The sequence below is a fragment of the Takifugu flavidus genome, chromosome 9 (assembly GCF_003711565.1).
Source record: "Takifugu flavidus isolate HTHZ2018 chromosome 9, ASM371156v2, whole genome shotgun sequence".
Lineage (NCBI taxonomy): Eukaryota > Metazoa > Chordata > Actinopteri > Tetraodontiformes > Tetraodontidae > Takifugu > Takifugu flavidus.
In genome coordinates this window covers 3,055,701-3,077,498 of record NC_079528.1, presented here as the reverse complement: position 1 = coordinate 3,077,498, position 21,798 = coordinate 3,055,701, and the positions used below count along the sequence as shown (strand labels likewise).

At 43.0% G+C, this 21,798-nt stretch overlaps 1 protein-coding gene across 5 annotated transcripts in view; it reads right to left on the bottom strand.

Annotated features, from left to right (window-relative positions):
- Positions 1-1,126: 1,126 nt before the first annotated feature.
- Positions 1,127-21,798, bottom strand: part of gria1a (glutamate receptor, ionotropic, AMPA 1a) — a 58,079-nt gene continuing 37,407 nt past the window's right edge. The window contains exons 12-16 of one of the 5 annotated variants that reach the window (XM_057043845.1): positions 13,288-13,486; positions 12,596-12,843; positions 8,958-9,072; positions 5,646-5,935; positions 1,127-3,882 (exon numbers count right to left, since the gene is read on the bottom strand). In XM_057043845.1, the coding sequence (XP_056899825.1) occupies positions 5,666-5,935; positions 8,958-9,072; positions 12,596-12,843; positions 13,288-13,486 (832 nt within the window). In that variant the 3' untranslated portion in view covers positions 1,127-3,882; positions 5,646-5,665. Of the gene's footprint in view, positions 3,883-5,645; positions 5,936-8,957; positions 9,073-9,626; positions 9,742-12,595; positions 12,844-13,287; positions 13,487-21,798 lie in introns of all 5 variants that reach the window. The other 4 variants (XM_057043843.1, XM_057043844.1, XM_057043842.1 and 1 more) reach the window with 4 other exon arrangements.

Genomic DNA, 21,798 nt, shown 5'->3' with positions numbered 1-21,798 from the left:
GCATGACACCCTGCTATCTCTAAGGAACACACACACACACACACACACACACAGATGCAGAGGGATGGAACGAACAAAAAGAGCGCTATGGCAGACAATAACACATTCTATATTTGCATCTTCATCATAATAACAATTCTTCCCGGCTGAACAAAACAATAAAGTGGGAAACCACCGAGGCGTGAAGGGCGTGCATGCAGGCTGTGACACACACTGAGGACTTGTCTTCCATTAAAACTGTCAAATAATCTACTTTTCCATACTCCAGGCTGGCCTGACGGTTTAACGTCATGGTTACCAGCCAGCTGAGTGTGTGTCATCAAATTACAAATACTGTAAAAGGACTGTCAGGTTTTCTAAGTGTAACCCTGACCTGACTCAACAGGAAGTCCCCTACATCCTGCTAAATCAACCAGAAGAGTCACCTTGACTCTTCTTTCTGGATATGTGACTCTTAGGGTGTCACAACTGTGTAGGTTGTATTACTATTGACGTGGGTGGCGAAAGCCAATGGTTAGGACCACATAAGCCCTCCTGGAACATAAAGATCAACTTAGATACACACATGGAAGTATTATCAAATCAAAATGTCTCTCTCCAGTGTATACGTACCTCCCTTTGAGAGGAATTTATCAAAATCATCCTTCTTGTGTTCAACCTGCTGCATTATGTAGTGTGTATGGTAAAATGTTCAATAGATTTAGCCTTTCATAACAGTCTATGTATGATATAGTCACACAGGCCATAATTACTGAGAAGGATATATGATTTGTTTTAATCCGCAACAGGTAGCTGATTTGATTAAATTGTTAATAGGCAACTTTTAAATGATCTAATGTGGGAATACTGTATCCATATTGGGGCCCTGAATGGAGAATATCATAATAATAATGTTTCTACATATGCTCTGTCCTGTGTTCCACAAAAACTCCCACTCTGAGAGGAATAAAATAAGAATTCTTTAGCGCGTTTAGTGTGACGCAATGTCGTCACAGTAAACGATACAGGCTAGAAAATGATCTGGGAAACGTTAATACTGATGTGACGGCTTATTAATTAAATATACTCCATGCATTAAATCAAACAAAACCTCAAGTTAAGTCTAACAGAAATAAAAGCAAACAGACAAATTTTATTTCTTTATTAGGTTACAAAAGCATGATGATTTCCTTCCAAGACACTTTGGTTAGAAAAAAAGTTTAGCTCTCAGAAGTCTGATTCATAATAGCTGAATTCTTTTACAATATGTTTATTTTTAAAACCGTGAACCCTTTTGAAAACATAGGTACTGTTGTTTTAGCTCGAAATTCCAATAATCATAGTAATAATAATAATAATAATAATTAAAAACAATACTATCTCTACGAATGGTAATTTGAGTTCAGAAATAAAATACTGTGGAAAAAGAAAACAAATGCAAATCGATATAAAGTTTTAAGCACTGAGAAAAACACCAACAAGAGATCCTTCATTAAAATGAAGTGACTGGAAACTACCTTTGAACCCCACGAGCATCTATTCAACATCAGCGCGTTTTGTGTTTTCTGCACGTCAAAGTAACACCCTCTCACCGCCCAACGCCTTTATATTACAAACATTGAATTGTTTTTCATTAAAAAAAGTTATGCCATATAAAACATCTCTGTGAAGGTGAAGCCTCCACTGAAGTGCGCTGCGCTGAGGCCCAATTACGACAGCGTCGGCAAAAATGGAGGCGTAAATGGGGGAAGACAGGAGCAAGTACTCACACGGCAGGTAACTAAGTCAGGTACACGGAGGCATGATTGGACGCGCACTATCACTTGTGGGGATAAAAGCATTTTTATATACATAATACAGAGAGATGTGTCTGATTTCAGTAAACTCTCGACTGCCTGGGTTTTTCTTGATGGGGGGGGGTCATATGTGGGTTTTAGTAGCACTTTAAAGTAGAAACTCAAAACTCAAAGGAGAAGAGGGTGGTGTGAGGGCTGCCTCTGCACATCTGCTTGTTTGGGCCGAGTTCACATGGTCACCGTTTTTTTTGTTTTTCCTTTAATGGAAATCTGGGGAACTTGAGTTGCGCTCGGCAATCCATAAACTGTGTGTGTGCAGGTCAACATCTCGGATGAACTGATGTCGGGAGAAGATAAGTACAAATGCACTTTTTACACATTCTGGCTGGAAGTTAAAAAAAAAAGTTGAACCCACCTCCCTACATTATCTTCCTCGAGAGTCTAAAACTGCAAGTGACACCCCTCACAGACCGTGTCTGGTTCTTCTTTCTCTGCTGATACATGTTTGAACATTTGAATTAGTTGTGCGATGGCCTAAAAACACAGCACATCAAAACATAGTATGAGGACTATTATTTGAGCTCCCTCTTGCAGAAAACATGGGATAAATAAAAAGAAATTTGTCATTTTGTGTGTTCAGGTGGAATCTTCCTTCAAGGCCTTGAAAGCCAACACCCCTTTCTCAGCTCTGACCCCTTCCCACCACAGCCTGCCACTATGATTTCTGCTTCCTTGACATAATCTGGGTGGGGGGGGGGGTTACGAGGATGCCGAGTGCAGCGATCCACAACCTTGACTCCAAGCAAACACCTAAAATTGTCCCACCTCCGTGGTGAGCTACCTAGCAACAGGGAGAGGAACCAGCGTCCTTTCCATTCTGTCTCCATCTATAAATATGTCACACTCACAGTGGTGGGAGGAAGCTTCTTGCTGTTTTACACAAGTAGAACTGAAAATACAGCACATCAAGGAATGTTGGAGGAACGCATTTGCTGAAATCATCTTTAATCCGCTGCAGATAGACTCTCCATTAAATCAATGAATATTCTATGAATGCAACAATAAAATACAGTGTGTGGTCACTCATGTACAGAATATGTCTCTATTCTAAAACTGCTCTCACACAGGCCAAAGCTAAAACTCCTTCGGGCCCAATAGCAACATATCGTCACGTATGTGCATTTGTGAGATCATATGGCACAAAGACAAGGCATGAAGTGTTGGATGTAGCAGCAATGCTCATGTGCCTGGTCATTGGCTGAAACTGCCAGATCCTTCACGTGAGCAGAAATCAAACCGAATGACAGACTCTTCACAACAGGGTAAATGATGTACTATATATATATTTATATATTAAAAAACAAAAACAAAAAAACAGCTACACAAAGCACTGTCCTTCAAAAAACGGTGTGTAAATGTGACAGGGAAAGAGCAGAGTGTAATAAAAAGGATATCGGATCGTCACGTCGGTCCTCTTTTGTCACATCTGTGCAAACGCATGTTTAACCAGCCGTCAGAGCATCTAGGTGGACCCAGGTCAGCGGTGAAGATATTGCACACGCAGGCAGCAACTCCATGAAATGGCACGGCGCACGCGGCGAATTGTAGAATTATGTTTTTCTGCCGCGTAAATTAACACTGTAAAAAATGTTAAACCACGCCACCGACAGCTTCTTTATTGCACCACAACTCCCCCCTTTCATTAAAAAACAAAAACAAAACATTGCGAGTCTTTTCCTAGTTCGTAGAGTGCACTTTGGCAGTAAACATATGTCTTATTCTGGACGTGCACATCGACAGCCAAGGGAATAGAAGGGTAAAACCGGACAGCCATGGTTTCAGAGGTCTTTTTATTGGATTTTTTTTGTGTGCGAGTCTTTGTGCTCTCCTTCTGCCCCACCCTGCCTGTACCTTGTGGTCCAGCATGGTCACGTGATGATCACATGCCAGAAGCACCCAGTCCCATGCTGGCGGTGTGGCTCATGCAGGGCAGCGTCTGAACAGTCTTGGGGAAATCGTGGGTGAGGATTCGTCCGTTCTCTCCGCTGCTCCCATTGCCACTCATCCGGGTCAGGGTGGAGCAGCGCATGGCATCGTTGATGGATTGCTGTCAGGAAGCAAAGAGACAGTCAGACGGTCGCTCGTGTTCTTCAGCATTACAGAACATTTGCCGAAATTAAAAACCAGGAACAAACAGGTTAAGTCTAAACTTCTTGAAGATAAATCGCCTTATTTCTTAGGAAAGCATTTTAGTATGCACGCACAAGTAGCTTTTTATGGGACTACGTGAATGTGGTGCTGGCACGGCGAGCCATTCAGGAACACTCTGAATAGTGGTAGTTTTTACGATCCTTATTGGTGTCTGATACCGGAAATCACAGTATTGGCTCATGTGCGCCGATGTCCTAATTTGTAGCAGGACAAGTGGATCAAGTGAGTCCAATAAGAAAGGAGCTGATGTTTCGCTCATTGATTTAATAGCTCCGCTGTAGCGCAGTAAAAGCCACTGGGCCCGAAAGTTGACTTAATGATGTGTGATGGGCTCGTGTTTGTGCGAACGTGCTCCTCCGGAGTCTGCCCGTGCTCCTTACTCCGCTGCTGATTAAATTGGGCAGCGGCAGCGCAATATGGAGCAACTGGTGAGCAGCGCACGGGGATGGGAGATTTACGCCATTCTCTGATTCGTAATTGGCACGCCGGTGTTGTGTCTTTCAAGCCAAACTGGTCTAAAAGGCACCTTGCCAGTCTCATCAGCATACCGATCAGCCCATCTGAGGAGTGATTAAACATAAAAGACGGGCGTCGGACACGTGTCCTTATCTTAGCTCTGCCTTTCTTTTCTTTCTTTTTATACACAGAGTCTGTTGGCGAAAGGCTTTGATGTCGGAATCAAAGATTGTTTACTGCAGATTGATTCTGGAAGCTGAGGATAAACAGACAGATATTTTTACCCAACATTTTTCTCCTTGCTTCCGGGTTTCCCAACACACAACAGATTGAGTTAGACGGGTCTACGTAAAAGCAGTGATGAGACACACGTGAGCCGCACCAGAATTGCCTCATGGGATACATAGAAAGGATGTTCACCACAATGGGCCCTGCGTTTGCGAGACAGTCAGCAAACAGAGAAGGAGGAGCAAAGAATGGCCCCGAGGGACAAAGAGATGTACCACTCTGATTGAAATTGCCTTTAAACCTGTATGATAGAGATGGAATTTCTCCATTTGTCTCTGTGCTACTGACTTGTTATGGGAGATAATTCTGTTATTAGCTTTTATGTGACCTTTATATGTTTCACCTCGTTAAAAGGAAAGGATATATAACGATTTGGATTCACTCAAAATCTACAAGCGAAAGCCATTTGTCATTCTTTATGAGGGGTTTCAGCTGCTTAGCGGAGTTCAGTTTGTTGCAAAGTGTTGAACATTTTACATTTTTTGCAAATCATAAATGTTTTAAACCTGCTGTTATTGGTAATACATGTGTTAAACATAGTAAATAGAGAATAAGACTTCAGAAAGAACCAAAACAAACTGAGGTGTTTCCCTACATATTACAGCAGTTGGCAGCAGGGCCAACAGAAAATGTCAATTTTAGGTATAAGGACAATTTCGAAATCAAGTGATGCAACGCCACTGCGGAGATCGGCGAGGTAAAGAGAGACTGAGCTGCAGAGGTAGACAGAGGTACAGGACAGCGTTGGCAGTGCGGTGGAAGCCTTGAGAGGCCCTACTGTGGATCACAGTCAGATGGGCGGTGGGGGAGTGGGCGGAGGTGAGGAGGCGCATGTCATCAGCAGCAGCAGCAGCAGCAGCAGCAGCAGCAGCAGCATCATCATCAACATCACGGCTTGATCACAGCGTTTCCTACCCCGTGGCTGTGCTCTGCCCTTATATCTTAACAGTGTTGTTGGCGTACAGGCCGTAACTCTGCAGCTCTGTGTAGGGGGCGCTAGCACCACTGTCTAAGGCTGAGCAGTGAAAGGCCTGAGCAGCTGAGGCAGCAGCGGCTCGTGCAGTGGACACCTTCATTCGGCGCGACTCGGTCCTGGACTTGTAGCAGAATTCCACCAGTGCCACGAGCATGGCCAGGCCCAGGCCTCCGATCAGGATGTAGAAGACCCCCGCCACGTTGCTCAGGCTCAGAGCGCTCGTCTTGTCCTGCAGGAGTGATGGGGGGGGGAGCCGGCAATTAAATACAATGGTGGAAACCTTACACATATACGAGGAAACATTGAAGGCAGACGCAGCGATTCACACTCGACCACAAAAAGACCGACATTTGTAGCAGAACAGACGGCTCAAAAAGTAAAAAAAAAGTAAAAACTTAAATAAAAAATGTACATAGAGACAAGAGTGACGGTAGAAGACACGTCAAATTCACATCGCCTGTGCACACACACCTCCACACACACACACACACAGCCACATACACATAGGAGGGCAACAAATGCATTTATAAGAAACGGTTTTTATAGACCTGTCTCACTAATTCGACTTCCTACAGTACAATGCTGGCAACAAACGATTTAGTCCAAATCTGCCAAAATTGGTCTTGGCTTCGTGATCAAAAGCTCTGCTGTTGTTGTCAGTTATTGTTTAAAGGGACTCTCCAAATTCTGCCCACGTTTAACTTTGATAAAAAAGGTTGTACTCAGCTGACTGGCAGGAATATGTATAGAATTCTTTTGAATGCAAAAAGAGTATAAATATAGTAGTTAGTGCAGTCTATAGCTGTATTGAGTTTTCTCCATGGTTAACATAATGTCCGTGTTTTCTGTCCTCATTTTAATTCTTTACCAGATCAAATTCGATTCAACTCTTGTGTAGGGGGAGAGATTACATCTATAAACTGGAGTGTTTGACTCGTCTTCAATGATGAGCTGTGAAGTGTTTTAAACACAAGGTGAGAAAATGTATTTTGCACCTCTGAGGTTTGCTACCTGGATGAAATATGACATATTAAGTCATATTTCACATATTAAGTTTTTAGAAACTTGCTGTATTTATTGTCTTTTCACTGCACTTATCTCCTTTTATTTATATCTGCATCATTTCATTTCATCCCTGAAATTCAGCCATTTAGCTCGCTTGGAATTATGAAGAAAAACTAATTTTTAACTACTGTGAGGTTTAAGCATAAAAAGTGCCAGATTACTGTGGCAACAATATATATGACAGAGGTACAAATAAACATCCTCATATATGCATCCATACAGCAATGGCACTTCATTTTAATCCAGCTGTACATTATCGGCCTTTATTTTTCTTTCACAGTAGCATCTATTTACATTTATGACTATTTATAGTCTGAAATGAAAGTCATTAAAACTTAAAGCCACATAAAAGGCACTTATGGATACGTCGGCCATTTCAAGTGGATCCATTTGTGGAACGGCGAGGAGATATTAATGCCACATGGGAGCTTCAGTTAGGGTGGTTTTTGTATCTTATTGTGCCTCCTTTTGTGCTCGCCCTGAATGATTCTCAGCCTGTTGTGTATCAGGGCTGTAAAAATATTTTAACCTCAAACGACAGATGTAGAGTCAAGTCTGCATTCTACCAAAATATAAGATGTCACCACTGTGTGAGATAAACAGTGCAGCTACTGTTTATGGAATGGGGGAAAACCACAGGAATTTAAGTATAAAAGCAAAAATAAAAATGAAATTAAAAATGTCTTGGGAAAACAGCTTGTCTATATCAGTCTTTTGATATTCTTTTTTTATTTATACCTGTATCCTCCTGACTCAAAATGCTCATCACTTTTCTCAAAAACTTTGCACCTGGAATTTGCATTAACTTGGTATAATTCTGCTCTGTTCTTCATATGTCAGTTATGAGCAATATTAATATATTTGATTGATTGGCCATTAGGTGCATTGAGTGCATTCTGTTTATTCCACTTTTATGAAAATGTGGATGAAAGTTTTTGGACACTGACACAAGTTTGTGATGTTTCAGCTGCAAAATATCAACTAATGAGCAAGAGAGAAGGAAGAATACAAAATTGTCAGCAATCATGCATTTCGCAGCAGGCTGTCATAGAGAACTGCTTGAAAACTCAAGCACCGATAGGCAGTTCAATTGTCAGACTTGGAGTGAATCGCTGCTGATCCAGCAGGTTTATCAAGGTTTAAGTCCATATTTCCACACGCCAACATGAGATTTGGCAGAGGGATTTCTATTTGGAGGACAACTTTTTTAACAGGGGCAGTAAATCTTACAACATTACAGCTCCTGCCTCCCTGTTATCGGTCCAGTATTTTCCCTTTGGGTGGGATAATTATTATATTCCATATAATTACACTCACGGTCATCATAAAACTGTGTGGCTGTGCTTTTTTCCATTTTCTAGAACGGAAGTTGTAGAAGCTCTAATAAATCAGTAATCCACCAAAGACACACGCTGTTAAATGGACATGGCATCTCTGAAAACAGTAGGTCAGGAGTGGGAACAGACAGACACTAGAGACTCTGCAGAGTACTGGCCCCAACATAAGGCAGCGGTTCTTCCACATCTTACCACGGCTTTAAGTTGCAACAGCTGACATTTGAAGTTTGGATACTTGTGTTCTTGCATTTACTTTGCTGGACAGGCTCTTTCATAATTTACAGGATGGTTTAACAAGCATGTGGTATATTTACTCTCCAGGCCGATTTTTCCTGTTTTTAGAATAAGAATGCGTCAATCACCAAAATCCCTTTTGTTGTGTTGACATGTTTCCGTGTATTTCTTGTGACTAGAATTTAACTCTATGGTCAACTAACACATCTGTTCACTTATTGTTGAGACCATGAATCTCCTCTGTGCAGCAGCAACCAGGAAGTGGAACTCACCCCTGACCGAGCTGAGATTCATGACATTTCTCCTAATAGTAGGACACCGTAGCATATGAAGCTAATCTGCGAATGAGGATGATCCAAAGGCTTTGGACTCACTTTTCTTTGACATATTCTAACAACAGACAAGTAGAGTGCACTTTTCGCCTGTAAGCAACCAATGTGCATACCTACATATGCATAAATGTACATTGCTAATAGCTAAACTACTTGTTTAGTGCTCTTATGTTTGGGCCAATACAACAGTCTTTCTAGTGGCTGCATTTAGGGCTGGTCTACGGACAGGCCAAGGTTGTGCTTGGATATGCTGTAAGGTGACAGGTTTGGGTTGGAGACTAACCTTTCTTCCAGAGTCCTTGTTGCCACACTCCCCTTTATCGTACCACCATTTGTTTTTCAGTTTGTCTAAGACGGCTTGCTCATTGAGTTTCAACACCGCTAGGTTAACTGGGATTCTTCCAACCATAAGGAAATAACATAAATAACATATTATATAATGTTATATTATGTTATTCATTCAGAAACAAAGAGCAGCAGATATACAGAGCTTAGCGGTAAAAAAAGGGAAATAAAACACACGCACACAAACAATATACAGAGCAAAACACTGTTAGAAGGATCAGATAGAAAGTGATATGCATTAATACTCCATCTAGCTTGGCTGGCTCATTTCCTAAGGTAGTAGATGTGTATTACTATATCACTTTGGGTAACCGGCACACTGCTTACCCTCACACAGGCCACAGAAATTCCCAAACTGAATCAAAACATTAACTTACATATACCAGGATGGTGTGAAAAAAGTCATCACTGTGTCTTTGTTGGGGCAGGGGAGATGGTTACTCTACCCCCTATTTGGCACTTGGTATTTGCCATGGGCCACACCACAGAGGGATTAAGTATTGCAGAGTGGTAGTGCAGCATGGGCCTGCCGGTTACCCTCACACGCCACCCACCCACTCCCGGTAGGAGGTGGGTTGCCCACAGGGTTTATCAAACTGGCTCTGACCTTGGAGTCCCCGCCCCCGCTGCCGCACTCTCCCTTGTCGTACCACCACTTGTTTTTCAATTTGTCCAAGAGGCCCTGCTCGTTCAGTTTTAACACTGCCAGGTTTACTGGGTTTCTTGAAGATAATATAAAATGGCAGATATTAGGAGACACTCTGTGGGACACGTATACAGATTGGTTGTATGGTGGTGGTGATTATGGCAACACTGACTAATGATTAGAAACTCCTGCTCAACTACTGAACTATGGAACACAGGAGTGCTGGCTCTAGATGGGGGTACATGTTAGTACGTATATCTGCGATGGGCTGGAATGCTGAGTGCCCGATACAGGAGCCAGGTTTTACCAAGCAGGGGCCTCAGAAGGAGACAGAGCAGACATGTTAAATAGAGATGCTTTTGATGCAGAACCTTACAGCACGGACAATAGTTTCCTTTCAGTGGCACAATCATACACATCGCTATGGTAACCCGCCCATCAATATTCTAAGAGATCCTGAGGAATCAAAGCCTGTGATGCTCAATGTGCAATCGTTAGCAGTGGTGAATGCCAACGGAGGCTCTGAGTGTTTTGTCGGCTTTTTGCACTTAAGTTTATTTCTCACCCAGCCTGAAAGGAAGCTACTAGACTCATGAACATAATGAATCTATAGGTGCTGCCACATCCCAAGCACCTCCAGAGGTCTGCACTGTCCCTCCCTTGGATGTGTGTGTGTATTTCCTATAGCTGACAGGCTGCAGACAAAGACTCTCTCCATCCACAAATCACAGAAAGGCAGAAACTGCCACCGGCATTTGCATAAAAAGAAGCCAAAATTACAGCCTTTGCCTCAAATCAGTGCCAATTCTTCTGTGCCACCAAAATCGACTTGGGCGATATTCTGCCTTTCTCGTTAGAGGAACAGGAGAGCCTTTATCCTCAACCGTAAATGCACAACACAGCTGTAGGGAACACAAGAATCCTGAGAGCTGGTAAAACCTCTGAGTTCTTTCTTAGCCCCGTGGATGTAGACAGACAGAAAGAAGTCAAAGTGTGTGGACATGGATGATCCAGCGACCTGCAGGCCATTGGTTAATTGAATCTGTTGGTTTGATGCAGGCAAATGTCAGGGAGGCTACTGTGGGGAATGTTAGCTGGGATGGGATAAACAGGCAGGCATGAAGGAAACGGAACATCGTACATGTGAGAAATGAATCAGGAAGCTCTGCAAATATACAAAAAGTTCAGAACAAAGTGGAATAAATGCAATTTGTAGACGGAAAACCTGAAAAATGAAGAGTCACAGTCATTTATATTCAAAGTGCTGATTTCAATTAGGCTTGGCAAGCACCGCAAATGTGATTCATCATCAAAACGCTGACTTTATTCTTATAAATTGCTTTTTCAGAGGGATGGAAAAGTGAACCAATGTTTTAGTCTCTAGGTTCATGTGACTAAACATCATTTAAAGTAAACAGAAAGTGATATAAACTATTAGATAAAAGAAAATGCGCAAAAGGGGATTATATTGAGGGCTAAAGGCAATTTCATTCAATTTATATGAAGAAAAATATAAACTCCGATGTAAAGAAGCTCAAATGAGCATCACTTTTGATGGACGGCGCGTTGCTGCAGGCATGATTGAAGTCATCTCTTTGAGGACAACGTGCTTCACTCATGAACTGTGACAGGTGAGCAGTCAAATTAGTTACTTTATGCTTCAGTCATTACAAAAAAGAGCCATTTCCAGTCATAAATGAAAGCAATCTGTTAATGAAACTCAATTAAGCATTTGAATGGCAACCAGGAAGCAAAAAGGCAGGATATGAGAGAGAGAATGACAGAGAGAGAGGAAATTCATATAGAATATATCTAATGTGGATATATCAATGGGGGAGATTCAACTCATGTTCAGCCAATAATAAGGTTTTTATATCAAAAGGTATTTATTAGTGAAGTGAAATACAATTTTTTTATGAAGTTAATTCCAGTCAGTTTCTTAACTTTGGTGGCACCTCCTGAAAAACCTCAGCCAAATCCATTTAAATGTCTCCATTTGGCTCCTTTAATCAACCTGAACGGGACATATTACAGATTGATTAAAGGCTGCAGATGCCTCCGCCCACCCACCCACCCACCCAGCCACCAACCCCCCCGCCGTCTCTCTCTCTGCACTTTCACTGCAAATATGAATGGCAATTTGTTAAGGTGTAAATGTAATGAGAAAAGACATCTTTGCGTGAACAGATTGCTGTAAAGTACATCCAGTTTGAATTGTCATTGGTTATCACATTGAAAGTGGTAAATGCAAACATGTTTTGTACTCAAGGTGCAAGCCTTAGCCTAAGTGGAAAAGTAGCCATGAGGGTTTAGTCCCTTTAAGCCGTGATCCTGCCTCAAAGGTCCCTTTGTGCTTCTGAGAGGCACATTTACATTTTTGTTGCTTTTTCTTTTTTGTCCTTTAGAGTGGGTAATTCTCTTTGAAAGTAGATCACACGAGACCAGCCGACACAAACACTCACGGAGCAGGTTTAGGATGTAATTAGAGGAGTGGGGAGACACGAGTTGCTTAAAGGATTCTCATACTGCTACTTTACACTTGTGCTAGCACTCACAAATAAGCTAAGAAGAGGCTAGCAGCACCATGCATACCCAAAGATGGCATTGGTATTGTGTGTACAAGCAATGGTGCAAAATAAAATGTTGAAGAAGATCACCAGGTCTATGATTTTAGATGAGAATGACCTCGGGTATGTAAAACCCGCAGTGATGTTGTTATCATTGTAAAAATGGTACATAAATAAACCGATCAAAAGGCATGCCATTTAACAACAAGCACTAAAAAAATCTACATCTACATGCATGAATTCATCCATGAGCAGACCGTGTAAAGCAGATGGGTGGAAAAAAATCAACAGGTGAAGTGAGGATGCTCATGCAGAAGAGCCAATAAGCTTTTATCCAGGCCCTGAGGACCGACTGAGGCTCACCTGAGGGGGGAGCCCTTGGGTGTCGCGATCCCATAACCTTTAGAGTCCAGGTTTCCTCCCACCTTCATAGTGTCGCATGGTTTCCTCTGCTCTATGTACTCGTTCATGGTGGACTCCAGCAGGTAAGCATACTTGCCCTTGGACTTCCTGACTCTCATCACGCCCTCGTCGGTCGTCCTGACAAACACGGACGGGTCAGCCGCCTTCATGTAGGACCACATCTTCTCAAACACGGCGATCTTGGACCTCTGAAAATTCAGAGAAAAGACGCCTTTGCAATATTTTCCTGGCAGATGAAACTTTTGCTCCAACTTGGCCAACTGACGACTTCCTTTACAAGCCGTGCGGAATTAATGAATATTAAAAGTCACGACAGCAAATTATTTCATGCGCACGTTGCCATAGTGATAGCGGCTGTCTGCCCTTATCGCTTAAAAAGGAAGCCTGTCACACTTTATGACTACGATTTCAACAGCTTTTGCTCAAGTATCATTTGTATGGATGGCTTCCATTTCAATTTCAATATTGAATCTTACAATTTTGACATGTGAAGGGAAATGATGTATGTATTAACGCAAAGTCAGCGCTTTTTTTTCTGCTTCCACCTGCGCACCACAGATAGCGGCCTCACATTGGACCCGATAGTCTGGCAGGTCTCCTCAATCCTTAATGTCGGAGTCTTTGTTTCTCACCCGGAAGAATTCTTTGGTGGAGCCGGCATCCAGCGTTCCATAGGCGATCTCCGTCTGCTTGGCCAAGTCCTCGGCGCTCTCTATAGGAGACACCATCCTCTCCACGGTCAGGAAGGCAGCCAAGTTTGCAGTGTAGGACGAGATGATGATGAGGGTGAAGAACCACCAGACACCTCCGACAATCCGGCCAGAAAGAGAGCTAAAAAATGACAGCATAATGCGTTCATAAAAAGGCTTGTGCTAATACACAGCAACATTTCCTTTAGTTTCTTGGCTAATTGTGCACACAATCAAGCAGAGGGATCTATAAACCTTGTGGTTTTCACACCATCCAAATGACCTACATTGCATCACACTCCTTCTGCACTCAACACACTTCGTTCCACCATGCTTGCAGAGCTTAGTCCAATGTGCTAAGGAACGATAACACTTCCACAATGGCACGCTCAGATTTCTGCATGCCAAATTAATCTCAATTGAAGAAAGTTGCCAATAATAATAATAATAATGACACACAAGCATTAATTGCTGGGGCTTAATAGCACATGTAAATAAAATAAAATAAAATGAAATGAAAAACACTTAGCTACAGCTTTGATTAAAAAAAAAAAACAGCAACAACAAAAAAACCAGTGTTTTCTGAGCAAAATCCCTTGAGTCAAATCCCTGCCTTTCCTCCCTCTTTCTCTCTTCACCTCAAAACAAGCCAGCTCGAACTGTAACAGCGGAAATCATGTTGCGTTACACATCGAGTCTCTTGACAAGTGTGGAGGCACAGAGCAGCGGAGCTTAGGCAATGGAAATGACACAAATCTGAAACAAAAAAGGCGTTTTATGATTCACCTCTGTGCCACCAAGCCAAATGAAGCGTGAAGAGGAAGGCCAGATTAAGTACGAGGGGAGAAAAAAAAAGGGAAACGCTAAAACATAATCATTTAAGATGCTTTTCAGATGACGGGTGGATGATGAAAGCGCAGCCGGGGAGCGGGTGGAAAGCAAACACAGAATGGATATAGAGCCTTTGAAAATCTGCTGGGAGAAAGCAGAGCTGCCTGCGGCTGTGTGTGTGTGTGTGTGTGTGTGTGTGTGTGTGTGTGTGTGTGTGTGCCTGCGTGCATTCTGACTTGTTTGGCTGATCACTGTTCAAAAGAGGTGTGGGCAAGGTTAAGCTCTTTATGCGCAGTGAGAACACAACAAGCTTTCTCTAAGTATCTAAGTGCAAATTTTGTACTACAGTGAACGAATGACTCACGAGCAAGTGGTCGATTCTCCTGCGATACCCTCCGGTTCACCCACCCAACGAGATAAGTTAAGATCAAATAAAATAACATGCGATTAAAACATCGACATCCTGTGGCTCGGAGGTGTTAGCATGAGAACGGCAACAAGAAAAAACTGGCCCAGAGGCTGGGCTTCTGAACAAGGTCTAATTATTGTTCACAGCACTAATCCCAGCTGCAAGAACTTTCTAAAAGATCGAATGAACAAAGACAACAAGTCTCCAAAAACTGCCAAAAATAAATAAAACTTCCCATGGTGCATTTTGGTCAAACGACATGTGTTGCAGGCGTAGCTATGCCTTCCATTTGTCTTAAACTGGTTTTGTGGAGATGGAATTGAGCTCATTTAGAGGAGCACTGCCTCAGGTAAATGCTGCTGAACATAACCAAGCCTGTCAAGGGTTAAAGCTGAGGCGTTAGCGCCGTATCAAACTGAGGAACGTAGGTTTGATATCTGATGATTTACATTTCAATCACACTAATACTGACACTGAAATTGGTTTATTTCCTCTAAAATGTACGTGCCATCTAAAATGAGCTGCTTCCTTTGTGTATGAAAAAGCAACGACAGCAAAAAAGAGGAACATTTGCTAATAGGTTGGACCAAACTGAGTCAAACTCCTCCTGTAACTGCCGCTCATTCCTAATTAGAGTCGGAGGAGAGAGGAGGAAGTCATTCCGGTGATCGCCAGATGAGTGGCAGAAACACACGACACACACACACACACACGCACACGCACACACACACCCCATTGACTCGCACACCGGAGCAATTTACACTCTGCAAACGACCCATATACTTTTAGACTGAGGGGAAATGGGGCACCTGGAGAAATCTCAAAGCAGAAGACAAAGAGGAGGAGGAGGAAGAAGAAGACGACGACGACAGTGATGAGAAGTGAACACGATAGCACCACCAGAGGCTGACACACTCCTCAGCTCAGACTGTTGCTGGCCTCCAGAGATGGCAGTCAACAGCTGTATAATCCCGTTCCTTTATTCTCCCCCCATTCTTTCCTCTCCGCTCCATCCACCCCACCTTTTTTACCGTGCTCTCCGCCTGTCTCTTTGTGTCCAGCGAGCGCTGACACGGGCTTGTTTTGGACCATGACGAGCCTGGTCGGCACCTTGGCACAGACACTAGCGCGCGCGCACAAAAACGCACACAAACAATGGACAATGCGTGTGTGTGTGTGTGTTTTGTCAGCGTAACAACCAGGTCACCATTTGCTGCGTGAGTGTGTGATGCTTGTTGGAGTGTGTGGGTGTCTGTTGGTTCTTCTCCCACTTAAGTTGAGCGGAGGCTCTGGCAAACACACACCCGTTTGTCTCTGTTTGTTTCCTTTTGAACTGGCTGCCTTTCAGCCTCTTTTCCGCTCCTCATGCATTATTGCACAGCAGCCAACCTCGGTACCTCGCTGAAACATTAACTAAGCTGTCTTATTACAGAAGGGGAAATCTTCCAGAGACTGTAATTTCAAGCAGCCTCGTTCAATTCAATCGTCTTGTTAAGGCAGTGATTAATCAATTATTCACTCAGCCTCTTTTAGTATATTATGAAGCACAGAGACAGTAAGGAGTAGATTAAAGGCACCTACGTATATAGAAATGTTGGAGAACTGATCATTGTTGGTTAAATGGGTTAATTAACTACAAGACATTTTGCCCAGGTAAGAAAAAATGCGGCTGTGTAGATGTGATGTTTGTAGCTTAAGGTAAAGTTGACTGATGGTTAGCTCTGGATGCACAAAAGAATTTTACATCCAAAGCGACGGTGACGCCCTCTGAGATTTGGAGAGTGCCTCCCGAACTGTAGGGGGCAGCATTCCACATGCTACGCTACATCAACTCTGGTAAAGAAGCTTCCTGTAGCTTCAGATTGGACGTTATTGCATCAGAGGATAGACTTGATTGTCAACATGTTCAGTAGCCTGAAGATGAAATGTGGGAATTTAACAGCATTCAGTCGCAGCCGTCCAAGTGACGCAAGTCAGTGACAGCAGACTCAGTTTAAAGGGGACTTTCAGTGGATCAAGCACGACACGTGGATCGACACACTCCCTTCATTCGTTTAAGTGAAGAAAGTTTATTTTGTTAAATGAATGATGATGTTTCTGCTTAACAAACTGTAAATTTTGCTGCTGAGATGGAAGCACACGCAGAGGACAGAAAGTCTGGAAGAAGACAGGCCAGGGTATAAGATTTATTTCTATAAATCTAATATGCACAGACATTCCTTATTAATGTGTAATGACCTCAGCCTTGACTAATCATACCTGCTTTAATTTAGCAGCCTTATAAATGTGGATCCTTAGATGATGGAAAGTTGTTCTCCTGTGTTTCTCACTCAGTAACCGGCCAAATCTCTACTTTAGAAGCTTTTTCTACATTTACTATCTACTTCAAACACTTGTAGAGAAATCCATTTTGTTCTTCACCAGCCACCGTAGCGTTTCTGACAGACAAAAAGAAGGGCAGGGTCCAGCAAAGGCATTCACTTCGAGTTCTTACAACTAGATGGAACTAAAGCAGTCCAATAATTGAACAACTAAATATGAAGCTGTCATATTTGTAGTTATATAACAGAAATTAACAATATGTTGAGTTTGTTATGGTAGATGGCAAAATGAACCTATGCGTCAGCCTATCAGATCTGATCCAGATCTGCAATATGATCTCCACCTACAGCTTCCGAAGACTCCGCACTAGCAACATTCTCATTAGAATTCTCCTGGATGTCCTCCTCTATGTGCTATGGTAATTAGCGATGACTAATGACTTTAACAAGCGTAAAAAAAACAGACAGTAATGGGCACGTTGAAACGGATTAGAAATGACAGATCTGTGATCACCTCCAACTCTCAACAGAAATGGAGAGAGGTTTTTCACAACATCCCTTTTTTTTGGGGGGGGGGGTGATTTGGCAGGTATCAGGATAATAACTGTCTCTTCTTAGATGCATCGGAATTTACTGTAGTTGATAAAAGGCAATTGGTGTTGAATTATTAGATATGTTCATTTTTGCACCAGTTTCCATTTTACAAAGCCGTCAAAGCACCATTTGAGCGAGTTTCTATCTCTCCACGCTGTTGCTGTCTGTCACATTACGTTAATGTTGCAGTGTCTGCAAGTGCCTGAAACAGGCAGTGACGCAGTTTCAGAGGTTCTTTTACATTGACATTGCTAATTGCTCTTTCCGCAGTTATTCCACAGAAGCCTGCCAAAGTTTGGTGTTTATAAATGTTTTATTAAGCCCCAGATTCCCAGCAGGCTCCTTAAAGCAAAACCATCCCCTAAAACATGCATAATAACGTGAGCATGTCAGGATAATTAACCAGAATTAAGTATTTATAACAGAAACTACCATTTAATGTAATTTTCCTGCCATTTAGGCCACAGTGGTTCCTGAAACCTCACGCTCAGGGACAATTTTGGCCCCCCTCCTGTGTCCCCTAGATTGAGTGGCTCAGTGCAGACAAACCAAACTGATTGAGTTGTTTTCAACTTACTTTTAGTGCACACAGCAGTTTATGCACTCTTCCATCCCTGTATGCTATCTCCTCAACCTAATGTTTTTAAATGAGGCTCTGGGGGTCAAAAAAAGACCAAATTTTTCACATAATGGAGAGGACACTTGTTTGTGATTTGATAGACTCAGGATGTTTAGCTATATATTACTAGACTGCCTTCCATTGTATAGCCCTAAATGCCAAACACAAGGAAGCAAAAGGAATTATTAAAACATCTCTGTTTCCCCATCTGTTCTCCACCGAAATGTCAATATAACCATGCCAGTGAGTCGAAAAGAGAGCATTATGTTAATGCTGCTAGCCCACAGCAGCAAAACCAAAAGCTAGTTATTGCACTTTTAATTACACTATGGCAAAAGAAATCAGACAGCGGTACTGATCATGCTAATGTGCATTTGTTTAATTATAGAAGAGCTGATTGGAGCAATCGTTTTGCGATGTGTGGAAAACTGCGTCGGAGCGGAGGGGCAAATTAGATCCAGATATTCCTGTGGTCGTGGTGCATGTGGCTGAACGGTGCCGCGGATGCTGTCGTAGCCGCGTGCAACCTGAGATAAGTCAGAGCTGGTGAGGAGTGAGAGCTCACATCGCGCCCACACACATACGCACAGCCTCTTAGTCACTCTGGCTTGAGAACAGCAATCTGAGCGCAGGACACATCACAACTACTGACTGGAAGCTAATGCACAACCAGAACAAATGCATTTTAGCACACAACATAAAAAGGTGGCAAGCACGTCCTCAGTCACACACGAGAGCTGTTTAACACGGAGCTGCGTCGCTCTGACAGAAATCCATCTCTCTCTGTCTTTACGGTTGCCATGGTAACAAACTACACACTCCAAACAGTGCAGCTGAGCTGAGAGAGACTTCAGTCACCTCACTCCTCCGCCTCTGCCTCCTCCTACCTCTTTCCCGGTCGTTCTTTCTATACGGGAAACCACTCTGATAGATAGGATTACTGAGTGAAAGCTCATTAGGGCGTCTTTCATCAAACATGCCAGCACGCACGGACTCACAAACAGCCATCCCTGTGTCACACCCGCGCATCAGCTCACCCAGACTATTGGCAGTGTTTACTTTAGGTCAGGTAAATTTCCCATGTGGCCCGCTGGATTTGGTGTATAATTCATGGCTGCGGGGGAGACTTTCTCATACTGTCACCATTTGTTTGCACTGTCTGCTGCAGGGAACGCGTGCACGCCTCTTTGTGAGCGTGTTTTAAATGCAGATTTGGCAGAGTGCGCTCTGAGGGGATGGTATCTTTCCTTGTTTACAGTGTGGCACCTCAGTGACATCCTCTGGGGTGGGTGGCTGCTGTGAGCGAGCTTATATGCATCTATGATCAAGGGTTGCCTTCATGCAATTTCCAGATAAATAAAATATCAAGTGTTGCTGTGAACTAAACTGAACCATCTCTTAATGAATAAATGATTCCTTCCGACCCAAACCGCTTGGCAGCGCCACAATTATGTAACGTACTGGTGTGTAACATGATCTCATTTTATGAAAAAAAAGGTAAAGTGATCTGTAACGCACCGCTGTGCAAGATCAAGAATCACTGCATTTGGATTCTCCTTGGACAACTCATCAGGAACTCAATATTCACTGAAGACATACCGAGTTTGTTATTTTTGTGACACCTGGATGGAATGTAAAAAAAATGCGAGAAACTTTTAAAAACAGAACTAAAACAGCACCACGGTCAGCCTTTTAGCCCGTTAATACTTGTTGAAGACAGCTACATACAAAGACATTTGAGGGAATGTGAAAGTGGTATTTTTTTGCCGATTATCACGCCGTTGCTAGCTGGGAATCATGTGAACCCTGATAATGAATATTCTGTTTCACTTTAGAAGCTTTTCCAAATGTTAACATGTATCATGTAAACACTTGTGATATAATTATAGCACAGCCCCATAATGTGTTGGAAAAGCTTGTTATGTCTGCGTTTAATTGCCCTTATATGATAAGACCCATTATTACATTTTAAGTCCAGCAGGTAAGCATTGAATTATTCAAAGACGTCAGCTTGTCTCTTCAGGATGGAACAACAACGAAATCTTATGACAAAAAACTCCCTCTGTGATATACTGAACCTCCCACGGTGACCAGTCCACAGGGTCCATTCTTCAGTGATTCTGACCGCCAGGCTGAAAAATGGTCGTTTGTGCCCAACAGAGTGTAAGACGCAGGGCTGATTTATGACAGTCTACAATCAAGCAACAGAGAGGCCACAGAGGTGCTGAGCAGGAGACACGACTTAACACAAATACGATGACATCTGAACTCAACAAAAATCTCTTTTTTCCACCTCTGAGACACAAGTTTAAAAACACTCCCGGCTAAATATGCACAATGTCTTGTTCCCCGCGCTTTCAAAACAGACAGGAAGCAAAGTCATGGAATGTTCAAGAAGTATGGAAATAAAACCTGGACAACAGCATTACCTTGTCTTCTAAAAAAAACCCTTAAAACTTTACAAAAAGGGTTAAGGGGGGTTTGATTACACCCTGGGTCTTTCTTAAAGGCACACACATGTTTTTCATGTGCCGTGGCTGTGCCTCTTCCAGTTTCACCCCGGGGTTCAAACACATTACTGATTAGAAAAATTGCAGCTGTTAACAGACAACGGATCGATAGATTCACTCTAAAAGGCAATTAGAAACAAACATGACCAACAAGCCACTGTCAGCACCAGTCTGCCACGCGGGGTCGATGTGACAACTCAGGACTGGGCGACAAAAGAAGGTGTTAGTGCTGATAAAAAGAGCAGGGCTGAACTGCATCTGCTCACTGTCACTCTGGACAGCTGTTGAGAGGGCGAAATAAAAAGTCCACATATGGACGAATGATAGAGAAATCGAATTCTTTAGGAGGGGCATCCAAATCAAGACGCAGCACAAAATCCCCCAAACAACACAAACAGCTATGGCTAAAAAAAACCCAAACTTTTTTTTGGAGCTTATGGGCGCAGGTGAGCATACCAACCGAAACAGGAAGCATCAGCAATGGTATAAAATATGCCACAGCAGGGTGCAGAGCGATCTATAAGGGGATAAAGAGCAGAGCAGAACCAGAGAGTGAGAAGAGGTGATTAGAGAAGGATGGGTGAATGGATGGATAGGTGGATGCAGCCGTGTGTGTGGGCTCTGAGCCCTCCTGTCTGCAGAGATAAACACAGGGAGGGCCCAGCAGCACCGACTGGGCTTTATGGGAGCATTTGACTGACAGTGCTGACATTTAGAAAGAGCACAGTAAACAAGGTCTTGGAGAATAAATAGCAAGAGAGGACGACACCCCCCCCAAAAAAATCACCCCACTGCTGTACACGTTAATATATAAAGACCTGTCTATAGACGGCTGTGCTCTGGATGTGCATGACATAGACAGAACAGTTGATGCAGACAACCTGCTGCAGACAGAGAAAATAGCAAGAGGCTGCTTTAAATAGAACCAGCCAATAAACGCAGGGCGGTGAATTAAACATGCGTGCTGATTAATCCAGGACGCCGAGGATGGGAAATGTGCTTCCTTGGCCTTTTTGTCTCTGATTAAACGCAGGAGCATAACGACTGGAGTCCTTTGAGCCGCCTACCTGCGAGCTCAAAGCAGCTTGAGAACGTGGCGTTCCCACTGTGGGCGAGGCGATGAGTGGTTTACAAGCAGCTGCTGGCAAATCTTTCCCAATTTAAAGACAA